Source organism: Pristiophorus japonicus, unplaced genomic scaffold, assembly GCF_044704955.1.
Source record: "Pristiophorus japonicus isolate sPriJap1 unplaced genomic scaffold, sPriJap1.hap1 HAP1_SCAFFOLD_47, whole genome shotgun sequence".
Classification (NCBI taxonomy): domain Eukaryota; kingdom Metazoa; phylum Chordata; class Chondrichthyes; family Pristiophoridae; genus Pristiophorus; species Pristiophorus japonicus.
This window is the reverse complement of record NW_027254374.1, coordinates 3,390,292-3,406,443: the sequence shown is the minus strand read 5'-3', so window position 1 is coordinate 3,406,443 and position 16,152 is coordinate 3,390,292. Positions and strand designations below refer to the sequence as shown.

The 16,152-nt window shown below is 42.7% G+C and overlaps 1 protein-coding gene across 1 annotated transcript; it reads left to right on the top strand.

Moving 5' to 3' along the window:
• The first annotated feature begins 3,479 nt into the window (after window positions 1-3,479).
• LOC139252461 (probable G-protein coupled receptor 139) lies at window positions 3,480-10,945 on the top strand. The gene is made up of 2 exons (XM_070873434.1): window positions 3,480-3,543; window positions 10,035-10,945. Exons 1-2 carry the CDS (start codon window positions 3,480-3,482, stop codon window positions 10,943-10,945), a joined length of 975 nt encoding a protein of 324 aa, XP_070729535.1.
• The last annotated feature ends 5,207 nt before the right edge of the window (window positions 10,946-16,152 follow it).

Genomic DNA, 16,152 nt, shown 5'->3' with positions numbered 1-16,152 from the left:
CGACTCTGGGAGGAGTTCCTCAGCCACAGGGAGGAAGTGGTTGAGGAGAATTCTTGCGATTACTTTGCTGTTGGTCGAGAGCAGCGACATTCCTCTGTAGTCGGACTCGTCAGCTTTCTTTATGATCATCACAATTAAACCTAGTCTGAGATCTCCTGGTGTGATCTCCTTGTTCCAGATAAGACAGATGAGGTCATGAATCCTTACCTGTAGTGCTTCACCGCCAAGCTTCAGTACTTCCGAGGCGATTCCATCTGCTCCTGAGGCCTTGTTGTTTTTAGTTGCCGGACGGCCTTTTCAAAATCGTGCCGAACTGCGATTGTGTCAAGGAGGTGATGGGTAGCATGCCGTGGGATGCAGTCAAGGCCACTCACGTCATGGACACATTGTTGGTGGCGAAGATCCTCGAAGTGTTCTTTCCAGTGGCAACTGAAAGCCTCACTGTCCTTGATGAGCACCTCTCCGTTCTTGACTTTCAGTGGAATACGACGTTGTGTCATAGGTTCTACTGCACTGAAATATCCACCCACGTCGTGTTTGTCGGCTAGATGCTAGATTTCCTGCGCTATTAATTATCTATTAATTGGAGTTTCTTTATTAAATTCACGTTCTCTATTCGTATGAGGTTCTATAATACTTTGAGGGGCTTTATTACTTTGAGTTTCTCGAATAGTTTGCGGTGTATTATTTTAGATGGCTGTATTTGTTTGAGGTTCTCATATTGGTTTGAGTTTCTCTCATTGTTTGAGGGACTATATTAGCTGGAGTTTCTCTAAATGGTTGGAAGGGTTGTATCATTTTACGCTTCTTTATTTATTTGAGATTCTGTATATATTTGAGGGTTTTTATCAGTTTGAGGGGCTGTGGTATTTTGAGGTTCTCTAGTAGTTTGCGGTTATTTATTAGTTTGAGGATCTTTATTGTTTTAGGGGCTGTATCTGTTTAATATTCTCTATTAGTTTTAGGGGCTGTATTAGTGTAGTAGGCTGATTTATCGGAAATGTTGTGTTAGTTTCAATGGCTGTATGAATATTACTTGCGTTGTGTGGTGGAGTTGCTGTATTAGTTTTGAGGTCCTCCATTAGTTTGAGGTTCTCTATTAGCTTGACGTTCTCTATTTATTGTATTAGTTTGATGTTCTCTATTAGTTTTAGCGTCTGCATTAATTAAAGGTTCTCTATTAGTTTGAGGAGCTGTATTAGTTTGAGGTTTTGTATTAGTTTGAGGTCCTGTCGTGGTTGGAGATTCTCTATTAGTTTGCGGTGCTCTATCAGTTTGATGGGCTGTAATATTTTGGGCTTCTCTGTAAGTTATATGTTCTCAATTAGTTTGAATTTCTCTATTAGTTTGAGGTTATCTAATAGTTCAAGGATCTATATTTCTTTGATTGGCTGCATTAGTTTAAGGGGCTGTATTAGTTTCAGTTCTTGTATTAGTTTGAGGTTCTCTATTACTTTGAGGAAATATATTAATTTGAGATCCTCGAAAAGTTTGATTTGTTGTATTATTTTAAGGAGCTGTATTTTGCTTAGGTCCTCTATAGTTATTAGGAAATCTACTAATTTGTGGTTCTTTACTCGTTTGGGAGTCTGTATTAGTTTGAGGGACTGCATTAGTTTGAGTCGCTGGATTAGTTTGAGGGACTGTATTAATTTGAGAGACAGTATTAGTTTCAGGGTCTGTATTAGTTTGAGGAGCGTTATTAGTTTGAGGGACTGTATTAGTTTGAGGGACTGTATTAGCTTGAGGGACTGTATTAGTTTGAGGGGCTGTATTAGTTTGAGGGTCTGTTTCATTTTGAGGGACTGTATTAGTTGGAGGGACTGTATTGCTTGAGGGTCTGCATTAGGTTGAGGGGCTGTATTAGTTTGAGTGTCTGTGTTAGTTTGAGGGTCTGTATTAGTTTGAGTCGCTGTATTAGTTTAAGGGACTGTATTAGTTTGAGCGACTGCATTAGCTTGTGGGTTGTATTCGTTTGAGGGGCTGTATTAGTTTGAGGGTCTGTATGAGTTTGAGGGTCTGTATTAGTTTAAGGAGCTGTATTAGTTAGAGTTTCTTAATTAGTTTGAATAGTTGCATTATTTTGAGCGTCCCGATTAGTTTGAGGTTCTCTATGGGTTTGAGTAGATTATTCTGAGGGTCCCTATTAGTTTGAGTTTGCTTGTTTCTGTTTCTATCTTGGTTTGAATTTCAATATTAGTATGCGTTTCATTAATAGTTTGAGTCTCTCTATTAGTTTGAGGGTCTGTATTAGTTTTAGTTTCTTTATTATGTTGAAGGTATGTATTAATTTGAGGTTCTCTATAGAATTTTAAGTTAGTTTGACGTTCTTGATTAGTTTGAGGTTCTCTTACTTTGAGGTTCTCTTTTAGTTTGAGGTTATTTTTTAATTTGGGGGTTTGTATTAGATTTAGTTTTAGTTTGAAGTACTTTGTAATATTAAAGGATTGTTTTAGTTTGAGGTTCTCTTGGTTTGAGGGGCTGTACTAGTTTGAGATTCTCTATCAGTTTGATGTGCTGCATTATTTTGAATGTCTGTATGAAGAGAAGTGCTGTATTAGTTTGCATTGTTTTTGCTGTATCAGTTTGAGGTGCTGTATTACTTTTAGGTAAGCTACGAGTATGAGGCACCGCATGTATATGAGGTGCTGTATGGGTATGAGAGACTTAATAAATATGAGTACCTGTATTAGTTTGAGGATGATCATTGACATTCCCCATTTTAATTGTTTGACTGGATTTCCCTCGTTAAAGAGATCAGCCACTTCCGAGACTGCACTTGAACAGCCTTGAGGAGGACATTCTAACATTTGTAATTTAACTACTGAATGCCTGCATTTAAAAGGGCAGCCACGACCCCCTTTGTAGTACTGAAGACCTGAGAGAGATATTCTAACATTGGGAAACTAACTACTGAATAGCTACAGTTAAAGAAAGCAGCCACATCACAGAGAGCAGGAGAACAGCCCTGAGACTCTAAAATTGGGAAAGTAATTACTGAATAGCTGCAGTTAAAGAAGACAGCCACATCACAGAGTGCAGTAGACCAGCCCTCAGAGCCATACATTAACATTGGGAATGTAATTACTGAATGACCACAGCAGAGTAAATAACATCACCCAAAACAATATGCGATCTCCAGTTTGTCCTGATGGTTGTTGAAACAACAATCCAATTGCTGGGACGAGACAGCTGGAAACTTTCATGAGTTAATTAATGTGAGCAGAATTGTCCAGTCTTTGGTGTTTCCAATTTGAATCTCTGCAGTAAATATATTCGTTCACAACAGGGAGTTAAATCGGCTGTCGTAATCTGTTTGTTCAAGTTTTAAAAATAACTGTTTTGATCGATGTTGCAACCACAATGTCCCCGTGGAGAGACTGCAGGGTATAACTTAAAGGCGCTGGAATTGTACCGCCTCAAAGTATAATTCAGGGAGATTGCCTGCAGCACGAAGAGGCACATCGTTTCACACGGAAATGCTTCCAATTCGATATGCCGAGAAAATATGCTACACATTCATTGCCATCATTGGTGATCCTTGTGAGTGACTAAAGCCATTGAAGTAGTGCAAATCTGTGTTTGAGCTGGTCTCTTGTTTTGCCCTTTCACTGATAATGTTACATCCTGGACTTGTGCTCACGAGTGTACAGATACCTGATCGGTGATATCATTCCGTTCAGACAAATGGCCTGCATAACCACTGTGGCTTGATTCAGTTGCTCCATCTGAACATAAACTTGTGTTTGTAACTAACAGGATGATTGATTTATCAAGCTATTGTCTTTCGTCGAATATTGTGTACTTTTGAAACAGTCCTTACTCCGCGCAACTATCTGAGAGAAGGTATTAGTTGGAGTGTCTGTCACTGTCAGATTGACTGAGTGTGAGTCACTACCGGGCATGGATCATGATACCCCAGTGACAATGTATTACAGGTAGTGTATGTCACTGTATGATGTACTGAGTGTCGATCATTAACCGGTGTGGAACATTGTATCCCAGTGACCATGTATTACTGTGAGTTTCTATCACTGTAGGATATACTGAGCGTGGGTCACTAATCGGTGTGGAATTCCGTACCTCAGTAACCATGTATTACTGGGAGTGTCTGTCACTGTAGAATGTACTGAGTGTGGGTCACTAACCAGTGTGGAACACTGTATCCCAGGGACCATATATTACTGGGCGTGACTGTCACTGTAGGATTTACTGAGTGTGAGTCACTAACTGGCTTAGAACATTTTAACCCAGTTACCATGTATAAGTTGGAGTGTCTGTCACTTTATGATTTAGTGAGTGTGAGTCACGACCCGGCATGGAACATCATTCCCGAGTGATCATGTATTACTGGGAGTGTTGTTCACTGTAGAACTGTACCGACTGTTGGTCAATAACCTGTGTGGCACACCGTGCCCGAGTCACCATGTATTACTGGGAGTGTGTGTCACTGTAGGATATATTGAGTGTGGGTCACTGACCGGTGTGGAACACCGTACCCCAGTGACCATGTATTACCGAGAGTGTGTGTCACTGTCGGATATACTGAGTATGGGTCATTAACTAGAGTGAAACATCGTACCCCATTGACCATGTATTACTGGGCGTATCTGTCTCTGTAGGATATACTGCGTGTGGGTCACTAACCGGTCTGGAACAATGTACCCCAGTGACCATGTATTACTGGGAGTGTGTGTCAGTGTAGGATATACTGAGTTTGGGTCAGGAACCGGTGTGGAAAACAGTACGCCAGTGACCATGTATTACAGGGAGTGTGTGTCACTGTCGGATGTACTGAGTGTGGGCCATTAACGAGAGTGAAACACCATACCCCAGTGACCATGTATTACTGGGAGTGTGTGTCACTGTACGTAATACTGAGTGTGGGTCACTAACCGTTGTGGAACACCGTGCCCCAGTGACAATGTGTTACAAGGAGTGTCTGTCATTGTATCATCTACTGACTGTGGGTGACTATTCAGTGTGGAACACTGTACACCAGTGACCATGTATTACTGGGAGTGTGTGTCACTGTCGGATAGACTGAGCGTGGGTCACGAACCAGAGTGGAACACCGTACCCCAGTAACCATTTATTAGTGGGAGTTTCTGTCACTGTCGGATGTACTGAGTGTGGTTCATAGAAACATAAAAACATAGAAAATAGGTGCAGGAGTAGGCCATTCGGCCCTTCTAGCCTGCACCGCCATTCAATGAGTTAATGGCTGAACATGCAACTTCAGGACCACATTCCTGCCCTTTCGCCATAGCCCTTTATCCACCTAGTTGTAAGGACTTCATCTAGCTCCTTTTTGAATATATTTTGTGAATTGGCCTCAACAACTTTCTGTGGTAGAGAATTCCACAGGTTCACCACTGTCTGGGTGAAGAAGTTAATCCTCATCTCGGTCCTAAATGGCTTAACCATTAACCTTATTATTTCTCCTGCCTCTTCTGAGGCGCACGCTCGGAATCGAGAATGACTCGATTCCACACTAAACCTTAGGTCCCAGAGGGCTTAAGAGTCCAATGCATGACTTGTATTCTCTGTCACAGGTGAGGCAGACGGTGGTTGAACGAACGGGAGTGTGGGGTGCCTGGGTTGCTGCGTCCTACTTCCGCGATCTACGCTTGGCTTCAGTTTGCTCTCGGCGACTATACTGGAGGTGCTCTGCGCCATGCGGATGCTTTGCCTCCAATTTGCGTTGGCTTGGGCCAGGGATTGCCAGGTATAGGTGGGGATGTTCCATTTCTTCAACTAGGTTTTGAATGTGTCATGGTGCGTTTCCTCTGCGCACATGTGGCTCGCTTTCAATAACGAATTACCGGGTGGAGCGTTTGCTTTTTGAATCTCATGTCAAGCATGCCGACGATGTGGCCCGCCCAACGGAGCTGATTGACTGTGGTTGATGCTTCGATGCTGGGGATGTTGGCCTGACCGGTAACACTGATGTTGTTGCGCCACTCCGGCCAATTAATTTGCAGGAAATTGCGGAGGCAGCGTTGGTACTTCTCTCGTGCTTTGAGGTGCCTGTTGTAAATATTCCATGAGTTTGAAGCTTATAGGAGGGCGGGTATCACTTCTGCCCGGTAGACCATGAGCTTGGTCCAGGGTTTAAGGTCCTGGTCTCCAAACACTTCCTTCTTCAAGTGTCCGAAGGCTGCACTGACACACTGAAGGCAGTGTTGGACTTTGCCATCAAAGTCTGCCCTTGTTGACAGTGAGCTCCCGAGGTATGGAAAATGTACAGTGTATTGCCCAGTAAGCCCATGCTCCCCTGAAACTCAGAGCGGATGTCGAGTTTCCCTGCGCCTATCCCGGCTGATACATTCTGAGGGCTACATTTATAAGATAATTCACTCACCATTCACACTGGAAGTCATCTCGCCCTCACCGGCTTTGGGCTGGGAATGAAAACCCTTGCAGGTTGCTGATCCTGATCCCAGTGCACTGCCCTTGCTGAAAGTACAAGTGCTGGACCTCTGGTGTGAACAATGTTCTATCCCAACACTCCAAAATGCCGGTGTGGGAGCTCGGATGGTTTCTAGCTATGTTGTCTTTTCTTGGGATACAGGGAACCTTCGTTGTTCCAATTCTACTCCTGTCCTCTCCTTCACATATTTTTCAGGTTCATTGATGACTGTGGACGCGCAATGTCATTTTCTAGCCATGAACTGGAAAATGTCCTAACTCGCACAAAGTCATGATCGTCCTCACCTCTATGTTTACTGACCTACATTGGCTCCCGGTTAAAGAACGCCACGATTTTGAAAATTCTCATCCTTGTTTACACATCTCTCCATGGCTTTGCAGCTCCCTACCTCTGTAAACTTTTTCAGACTCACAACGCCTCAAGATAGCTCCGCTCTTCAAAAGCTGCCCTCTCGAACATCCCTCATTATACTGCTGAACCATCGGTGGCCTTACCTTCAGTTGTTTGGGACCTAAACTCTGGAATCCCTCCCTGAACCTCTCTACTTCTCTATCCATCTTTCCATTTTAAAGATATCCCGAAAATCAACCCTTTTCGCAAGCTTTTGGTAATATGCCTTAATTTCTTCTTTTTCTGTCGGTGTCAAATGTATCTGTGTTGTCCTGCTTTGAAGCGCCTTGCGAAGTTTAACTAGGTTAAACCTGCGATATATATAAAAGTAATTGTTATTATTATTAATAATAATATTAATTATTATAAATATTATTATTAATAATTAAAATTATAATTATAATTATATTTACGTGAGCAACCTTGCTTATAATTTGCGCCACTATCTCTCCTCCTCATGCTCCGTCTGTCACTTCCCTTACCGTCTGCAACATCTCTAAGTCCATTTCCGAGGATCGGCTCTCTACCAATATCTATCAGACTGCGGCCGACTCTGACAGCTACCTTGATTATATGACCTCTCATCTAGCTTGCTGGAAGGACTCTATGATACTCTCCAAATGTCGCTGCCTGCGTTCCATCTGTTCCGATGAAGCCACCTCAAACACCAGTGCTTACAGCATGTCTTCCTTTTTCTAAGCTGAGTATATCGATCCTCTGTGGTCATGATCCTGTGAGTCTGTAACCTAGCGTGGAGTGGGTAGGAGAGGAGAGGCGAAGCAGAGTCATGGAGACAGTAACCGTTGAGTCAATACCTCGGGCTGAGAGGCTACAGTGGTGGGATGGTTCCTCATTCCCCACACCCTCTGGTTGATTATCTTCCTGCAGTTACCATGCCCTGTTCAGAGAAGGTTCACCAGGCTAGTTCCTGAGATGAATGTGTTGAATTATGAGGAAAGGATGAGCAGGTTGAATATATATTCGTTGGAGTTCAGAAGAATGCGCGGTGATGTTATTGAAACGTATAAGATTCTGAGGTGGCTCGACAGGGTAGATGCAGAGAGGGTGTTTCCCCTCATGGGGGAATCTACAACTTGGGGATAGAGTTAAAGTATGTTTCTGAAGTCCAGAACCAGGCGATATAGTCTGAGGATCAGGGGTAAGCCATTTAGGACCAAGATGAGGAGAAACCTCTTCACTCAGACAGTTGTTAACCTGAGGAATTCCCTCCCGCAGAAAGTTATTGATGCAGTTCATTGGATATATTTAAGAGGGTGTTAGGTATGGCCCTTACGCTGAAGGGACCAAGGGGTCTGGAGGGAAAGCAGGACAGGGGTTCTGAGGGAATGATCAGCCATGATCTTATTGAATCGTGGTGCAGGCTCGAAGGGCCAAATGGCCTAATCCTGCACCTATATACTATGTTTCTATGGACAGGGTCCTCAATCCAATTTACCGCATTTATCCTCAGCCGAAGATTCCCCACCACTGTGGTGGACAAGGCACACCGCAGTGTCAATCCAATCTGCTGCCTTACTTTCATCGCCCCTGATCGTCCCTGCTAGAACCATGTCCTCACCTTGGTCTCAACCAACCCCCACATTCATTTGCTGTCCCTTCCTTCTTAGTCCCACCACCAGACATATCCCCTATCAGCATTCCCAATGGATCTGTCCCTCCACGACAACCTGGACCACTCCTGAATCGCCCCCAACAGTTCTCCCCAATACCGGACCTTCCTGTGCAAAACCTAGGAGATGCAACACCTGCCCTTTCACCACCATTCATTCCATCGTCCAGGCCCTTCAATCTGAAACAGTAATAGACTTGTATTTCCTCCAATGTAGTATACTGTATTCGCTGTTCACGATGCTGTCTCCTGTAGATTGCGGAGGATTAAACAGATATTGTGTGATTACATTCCTGAAATTCTCCATTGTGTTTGAAAACGTGTCTATCTCTCTTTCTCTGTCTCACACTGCCCCGCTCACTTATCCCTTCAATTCTACATCCCACTCCCAGTCTGACATCTCCATCTTCCACAGTCTAAAATGTTCCCCTTTGTAACTCAATGGGGAACAGCACCACATGTTTTCATTATCCATTTATTGCAAGCCGGCCATAAAACTGAGATGAAACTTTTCAGATCAATACTACCGCTCCCGTTTCCTCAGACAGCATGTGCTGGTAATGAAGCATGTCTTCAGTAGAGCCACTGGGAGTGGAGGAGGTGTGCGCTGGTGCTTGGGACCACCTTTCGGTGTACGGCAGGCGGGAAGGTCCGCACCCCTTGGATCTACTGACCTTTCTCCACCACATTCCTGGGCCATTGGAGCCTTCTGATCTTTGCCAGATTTACCTTGCTCCCTACACCGTCCCACCGCCCCACTCTGTAATGCTGCTCTATCGACGTACATCTCCTCTGGACCTTTTTCCTGTTCCTTTAGTTGTCCCATTTGTCATACACCATCATCCCTTTTATCGTTGAATCATTCCTGCCCACCATCCCATCAAATACCTTCAACTTTGTTCTTTCCCCCTCCGACCACAACTTTATCTGCCTCTAACATTGCCTTAAAACTGTTCATCTCTCGCGGATTCCAGTATTGAAGAAAGGTTATCACTTGAAACGTTAACTCTGTTTCTCTCTCCACAAATGCTGCCTGACATACTGAGTGTTTTTAGCTTATTCTGTATTTTATCAGATTTACAACCGTATGTATGGGGCTAGTCTAAGCAGAGGGAGAGAGAGGGAGAGCGTGTGGAGCCTTGGGGAAGGCACACCTGGATCTCCTGGCCCACAACCAGGGCCGTGAAGGCACTTCCATTGTCCACGAAACTGTCCTCGGCTCACTTTAAATGCCCGGTATCCCGAGGCCTGGGAAACACAGCCGACCACAGTTAAATCGTAAAATAAGTTACACCAGTAACATAGTTTAAACCAGAAGCTGCCATCCGCATTAATACCTTTATATTGCCACCCGCCCGCTGGGATGGCTCGGCTTCCCTCCCACTGCCCCGTCTCTGCTAAACTGGGAAGCAGCGGGTTGGAGTTAGGTTGGGTTGGGATGATATAATATACATGTTAACCCCTGACCCGACGTACACGCGGCTGTTTTTGTGCTAAATGACAGGCCTTACTGTCTGGGCTCAGTCACCGACAATGTGTGACCAATAATTGACCGTCTCTTTTCCCTTCTGTTTATTACAGTGAATTTAGTGGCGATTGTGATCCTGTCCCGGGGAAAGTGCGGGCTGTCCAACTGCACCACACGCTACCTGGTGGCCATGGCAGCGGCGGATCTACTGGTGGTCATCACTGACGTCATACTGTGGAAGATCAGTCGGTATTACTTCCCTTGGTCTTTCCTGGATATCACCCCTGTTTGTTGTGTTACATATGTCCTGTCCCGTGTAACCACAGACTGTTCTGTCTGGTTCACCGTCACTTTCACCTTTGATCGATTTGTGGCCATTTGTTGGGAGAAGCTGAAAACCAAATATTGCACCGGGAGAACTGCGGCTGTGGTTCTGGAAACAAGCTGCATTCTGCTATCTTCAAAAAACATTCCCTTCTACTTTACATTTGAACCTGGATATATAATCGACAATGTTCTGTGGTACTGTGTCCCAATCCCAGCCTATTATACTGATCCCAGATGGATGGGATTTGACTCGTTTGATACGGTTTTAACCCCACTGCTCCCATTCGCTGTAATTCTGTTGCTCAACGCTCTGACAGTCAGACACATTTTAGTGGCCAGTCGAGTCCGTAAAAGACTGAGGGGTGAGAGCAAGGGGGGGAATGGCAGTGACCCAGAAATGGAGAGCAGGAGGAAGTCTGTAATTTTACTCTTCACCATATCCGGCAGCTACATACTGCTGTGGCTGGTAATTGTTATAGATTTCATTTATTATAGCATTACAGGAATAAATCCCAGTGATTACAGTGATTCTTTAGATCAATTTACAAAGGTCGGATTTATACTGCGGAATTTAAGTTGCTGTACAAACACATTTATTTACGGGGTGACCCAATCCAAGTTCAGAGAGCAGTTGAAGAGCGTGGTGAAATATCCGGTTACATCAATTGTACAATTAATTAATAAACAGAACGACTGACCGCAGCCCAGAGGCGGGTCCCTGTGTTTGCAGTCCAGGAATGTAATATTTAACAGCAGAATCCCTTCCATTGAATTAAACCAGGAATGGCTGGTGATCTGATCATAAACCCGGCGGCGGGACAAGCACTGTGTGACGGACACGGCAATATTTCTGATTGAAAATTCCCAAATGGTCTTTTGGGAAAGTACCACACGAGCATTCTCTCTGAACTCTTCTGCAACGGGTCACTGCAGCTATTTAGTGCAGCTAGACATTGCATCTTTCAGATTGAGAGGCTCGACAATAGGTAGGCAGGAAGGGCTGAGCTCGAGTTCAGTGGGTTATATTATATAGAACATAGAGCAGAGAATCAGGTATTCGGCCCAACCAGTGTGTGCTGGTGAGTATGCTTAGCACTAGATTAGAAAGTAAGAAACTGAATGTGGCAGAGGTGCAAGGTATGACGTGCCAGACTGAGCAGGTGGTCCAGACCATACACACAGTGCATTTACAGCGAGAAGTGGTCTTACATCGACTTACCAAGCACACCTGCGTTCGGAAACTGCGCTTCCACAAAGTGGTTATCACTGAAATATAAACATAAAACATAAGAACATAAGATTTAGGAACAGGAGTAGGCCATCTAGCCCCTCGAGCCTGCTCTGACATTTAACAAGATCATGGCTGATCTGGCCGTGGACTCAGCTCCACTTACCCGCCCGCTCCCCGTAACCCTTATTGATTAAAAATCTATCTCTCTGTGATTTGAATACACTCAATGAGCTAGCCTCAATTGCTTCCCTGGGCAGAGATTTCCACAGATTCACAACCCTCTGGGAGAAGATATTCCCTCTTAACTCGGTTTTAAATTGGCTCCCGCGTATTTTGAGGCTGTGCCCCCTAGCTCTAGTCTCCCCAACCAGTGGAAACAACCTCTCTGCCTCTTTCTTGTCTATCCCTTTCATTATTTAAAATGTTTCTCTAAGATTACCCCTCATCCTTCTGAACTCCAACGAGTAAGACCCAATTTACGCAATCTATCATCGTAAGGTAACCCCCTCATCTCCGGAATCAGCCTAATGAATCGTCACTGTAACCCCTCCAAGGCTAGTATATCCTTCCTTAAGAAAGGTGACCAAAACTTCACGCAGTATACCAGGTGCGGCCTCACCAATACACTGTACAGTTGCAAACTAACTTTTTTGGATTGATGCACAAGGACCCCCAGGTCCCTCTGCAGCGCAGCATGATGTAATTTCTCCCAATTCAAATAATATTCCCGTTTACTGTTTTTCTTTCCAAGCTGGATGACCTCACATTTTCCGACATTGTATTCGATCTGCCAAACCTTAGCCCATTCGCTTAACTTATCTAAATCTCTTCGCAGCCTCTCTTTGTCCGCTTTCCCACTAACCTTTGTGTCATCTGCAAATTTTGTTACACTACACTCTGTCCCATCTTCAAGGTCATCTATGTATATTGTAAACAGTTGTGGTCCCAGCACCGATCCCTGTGGCACACCACTAACCACCGATTTCCGACCTGAGAAGGATCCATTTATCCCGACTCTCTGCTTTCTGTTCGGCAGTTAGTCACTTACCAGGAACACCAATGACGGCAATGATCATGTAGCATATTCGCAGGGCATATTGAATTGGAAGCATTGTCTGCGTGAAACGATGTGCCCCTTTGTGTTGCAGGCAATCTCCCTGAATTATGCTCTGAGGCGGAACAATTCCAGCGCCTTTAAGTTATACACTGCGGGCTCTCCACGGGGACATTGAGGTTGCAACATCGCTCAAAATAGTTATTGTTAAAACTTGAACAAACAGATTACGACAGCCAATTTATGTCCCTGTTATGATTCAAAATTGAAACTGCAAAGACTGGACAATTCTGCTCACATTAATTAACAAATTAACGTTTCCAGCTGTATTCTCATAGCAATTGGGTTGTTGTTTCAAAAACCATCTGGCCAAACTGGAGATCGCATATAGTTTCTGGTAATATCTTTTGCACTGCTGTGTTCATTCAGAAATTACATTTCCAATGTTCGAGTTTCCCACTCAGGGCTGCTCTAATGCACTCTGTGATGTGGCTGCCTTCTTTAACTGTAGCTGTTCAGTAATTACATTTCCAATGTTCAAGTTTCCCTCTCAGGGCTGCTGTACTACAAAGGGGGTCGTGGCTGCACCTTTCAATGCAGGCATTCAGTACATAAATTACAAATGATAGAAAGTCCTTCTCAAGGCTGTTTTCGTGCGGTCTAGGAAATGACTGATCTCTTTAACTTTGGAAATACAGTTAAACAATTATAGTGATGAATTTCTATGATAGTTCTCAAACAAATATAGGCCCTCATATTCATTAAGCCTCTCATACCCATACGGCACCTCATACACATGTGGTGCCTTATGCTCGTAGATTACCTAAAAATAATACAGCACCACAAACTCATACAGCAAAAACAATGCAAACTAATTCAGCATTTCTCATCATGCAGGCACTGAAAATAATACAGCACATCAAACTAATAGAGAACTTCAAACTAGTACATTCCCACAAACCAAGAGAACCTCAAAATAACACAATCCTTTAATATTACAAAGTACCTCAAACTAAAAATAAAACTAATACAACACCTCAAACTAAAAGGTAACCTCAAACTAAAAGAGAACCTCAAAGTAATACAGAACCTGAAACCATTAAAGAATATCAAATTCAATTTTAATAAATCTCTAGATAACCTCAACATAAAATGAACACTTAAAATAATAATGACTCTGAAATTAATACAGACCCTCAAAAAAACAGAGACACTGAAACTATTAATGAAACTCACTCTAATATTTAAATTCAAATTAAGAGTGAATCTGAAACTGATAAACTTAAACTAATACGGAGCCTCAAAATAATCCACTCAAACTAATAGAAAAACTAATAGGGAGGATCAAATAAGCCAAATATTCAAGCTAAGAGAGAAAATCAAACTAATACAGCCCATCAAACTAATACTGTCCCTCAAACTAATACACTCTCTCAAACTAATACAGACTCTCAAACAAATACAGTCCGTCAAAATAATACAGCCCCTCAAGCTAATATAGGCCCTCAAACTAATACAACCCCTCAAACAAATATAGCCCCTCAAACTAATACAACCCCTCAAACTAATATAGGCCGTCAAACTAATAGAGAATCTCAAACTCATCGAGAAGCTCAAACTAATACAGTCCATCAAACTAATACAGTCCGTCAACCGAACAGAGAACCTCAAACTCATCGTGAATCTCAAACTATTACAGACCCTCAAACTAATACAGACCCTCAATCTAATACAGTCCCTCAAACAAATACAGCCCCTCAACCTAATACAATCCCACAAACTAATGCAATCCCTCAAACTAATACAGTCCATCAAACGATTACAGACCCACAATTGAATACAGTCCATCCAACAAATACAGTCCCTCAAACTAATACAGCCCCTCAAACTTATATAGCCCCTCAAACTAATACAAACCCTCAAACTAATACAGACCGTCAAACTAATAGACAACCTCAAACTCATCGAGAAAATCAAATTAATACAGTCCCTCAATCTAATACAGTCCGTCAAGCTAATAGAGAACCTCAAACTCAACGTGAATATCAAACTAATACAGACCCTCAAACTAATACAGTCCCTCAAACAAATACAGCCTCTCAAACTAATACAGCCCCACAAACTAATACAGCCCCTCAACATAATACAGTCCCACAAATTAATGCAATCACTCAAACTAATACAGTCCCTCAAAATAATACAGCCCTCAATATAATACAGTCCATCAAACTAATAGAGTTCCTCAAACTCAAACAGCCCCTCAATTTTATACAGTCCATCTAACTAATACAGTCCCTCAAACTAATGCAGCCCCTCAAACTAATACAGACTCTCAAACAAATACAGCCCCTCAAACTAATACAGTCCCTCAATCTAATATAGTCCCTCAAACTAATACAGACCCTCAAACTACTATAGCTGCTCAAACTAATCATGAACCTCAAATTAATAGATTTACTACTTACTGTAGTGGACCTTGGACAAATACAGCCGCTTAAAATAATACAAGAATATAAACTTTTCCAGAAGCTCAAATTAATATATTTCCTCAAAATAATAGAGAAGCTCAAACTAATGCAAGCGCTGAAGCTATTGGAGAACTCAACATAATAGAAAACCTCAAACTAATAGAGAACATCTAATTAATGCAAACCCTTAAACTAATCGAAAAATTCAAAATAATACAATCAATAGAGAACGTCAAACTAACAGAGAACCTCAAGCTAATAGAGGACCTAAACCCAATACAGCAACTCTACCACACACAGAAAGTTATATTCATATTGCCATTGAAACTCACACAGCATTTCCGATAAAACAGTCTATCAAAATAATGCAGCCCTTAGAACTAATAGAGAACGTGAAACAAATACAGCCGCTAAAACAATAAAGATCCTCAAAATAATGAATAACCGCAAACTACGAGAGAACCTCAAAATACTACAGCCTATGAAACTGATAAATACCCTCAAATTAATACAGAATCTCAAATAAATACAGCAGCGTCAAATAATATAACAATTCCACCATTTATAGAAACTCAAGCTAATATACAACCTCAAACTATGAAAGAAACTCAAACCAATATGAGAACCTCAAACAAATACAGCCACCTAAAAGAATACACCTCAAACTATTAGAGCAACTGAAACTAATGCAGCCCTTCAAATTAATACAGCCACTCTAACTATTATAGAACCTCAAACTAATAGAGAACGTGAATGTAATATAGAAACTACAACTAATAGATAATTAATAGCGTCTAGCCGACAATCACGAAGTGGCTGGATTTTTCAGTGGAGTAGAACCGGTGGCCCAAGGTCTTATTCCACTGAAAGCCAAGAACAGAGAACTACTCATCAAGAACAGTGAGGCTGCTGGTGCTGGCTGTAAAGAACACTTCGAGGATCTTTGCAACAAAGAATCCGCCTTCGATGTGAGTGTCCTTAACTTCATCCCACAGCATGCTACCCATCACCTCCTTGGCACAATTACAGCTCGGCACGAGTTTGCAAAGGCCTTCCGACAACTAAAAACAACAATTCCTCAGGAGCAGAATGAATCCCCTTGGAAGTACTGAAGCTTGACGGCGAAGCACTAATGGCACGTATTCATGACC

Coding starts and splice junctions, on each gene's coding strand:
- LOC139252461 (XM_070873434.1), top strand. CDS start 3,480: ATGCTTCCAATTCGATATGCCGAGAAAATATGCTACACATTCATTGCC. Junction 3,544..10,034: donor TGCCATCATTGGTGATCCTT/GTGAGTGACTAA, acceptor TGTTTATTACAG/TGAATTTAGTGGCGATTGTG.